Source organism: Fukomys damarensis, unplaced genomic scaffold (genome assembly GCF_012274545.1).
Source record: "Fukomys damarensis isolate Sample0158 unplaced genomic scaffold, DMR_v1.0_HiC HiC_scaffold_28, whole genome shotgun sequence".
NCBI lineage: Eukaryota > Metazoa > Chordata > Mammalia > Rodentia > Bathyergidae > Fukomys > Fukomys damarensis.
Genome location: NW_022900940.1, coordinates 35,813,605 through 35,814,106, shown reverse-complemented (window position 1 = coordinate 35,814,106; position 502 = coordinate 35,813,605). Strand labels below are relative to the sequence as shown.

Genomic DNA, 502 nt, shown 5'->3' with positions numbered 1-502 from the left:
GCTGCCTGGGCCTCACAGAGACTAGAAAGGCACCTACCCCCGGGCTTCCCGCCATCTCCCACCGGCCCAGGTGCCTCAAAGGCCGCGAGGCCGCTGCAGACCGCCCTTGTGGCCCGATAGGAAAGCGTCCCGGGACATGAAACTTGGGCCGACTCCCCTTTTATCTGCCCCCCCACACCCCAAACGCACAGTTTTACCAGCCCTCGAAGACGACGCTGGCCTTGAGGCGCTTCAGCCTTTCCCTCAACTCACCATGATGGCGGCACCTGAGGCTTCTTGTCTGCATTTTGCGCATGCTCCTGAAAACCAACAGCTGATAGTCCCCATTCAGTTGTGCCATGAGCACCTTTTCTTTCAAACAGATTTCTCTGCTTATCCCTTTGGGCTCAGCCCCTGTTGTGATAAAACTTTTCTCACAATGAGGGGCTGGCAGAGATTTCCCCACTGACATTGCTAGAGGGGGTGCAGCGCCGCGCCGTGGGAGGTGTGCTTGTCAGACAGA

At 58.0% G+C, this 502-nt stretch overlaps 1 protein-coding gene across 1 annotated transcript in view; it reads right to left on the bottom strand.

The window, feature by feature from the left end:
* Positions 1–266, bottom strand: part of Dazl (deleted in azoospermia like) — a 15,587-nt gene extending 15,321 nt beyond the window's left edge. The window contains exon 1 of the mRNA XM_010612787.1: positions 253–266. Coding sequence (XP_010611089.1) covers positions 253–255 — 3 coding nt within the window. The 5' untranslated portion in view covers positions 256–266. The remainder of the gene's footprint in view (positions 1–252) is intronic.
* Positions 267–502: the final 236 nt, after the last annotated feature.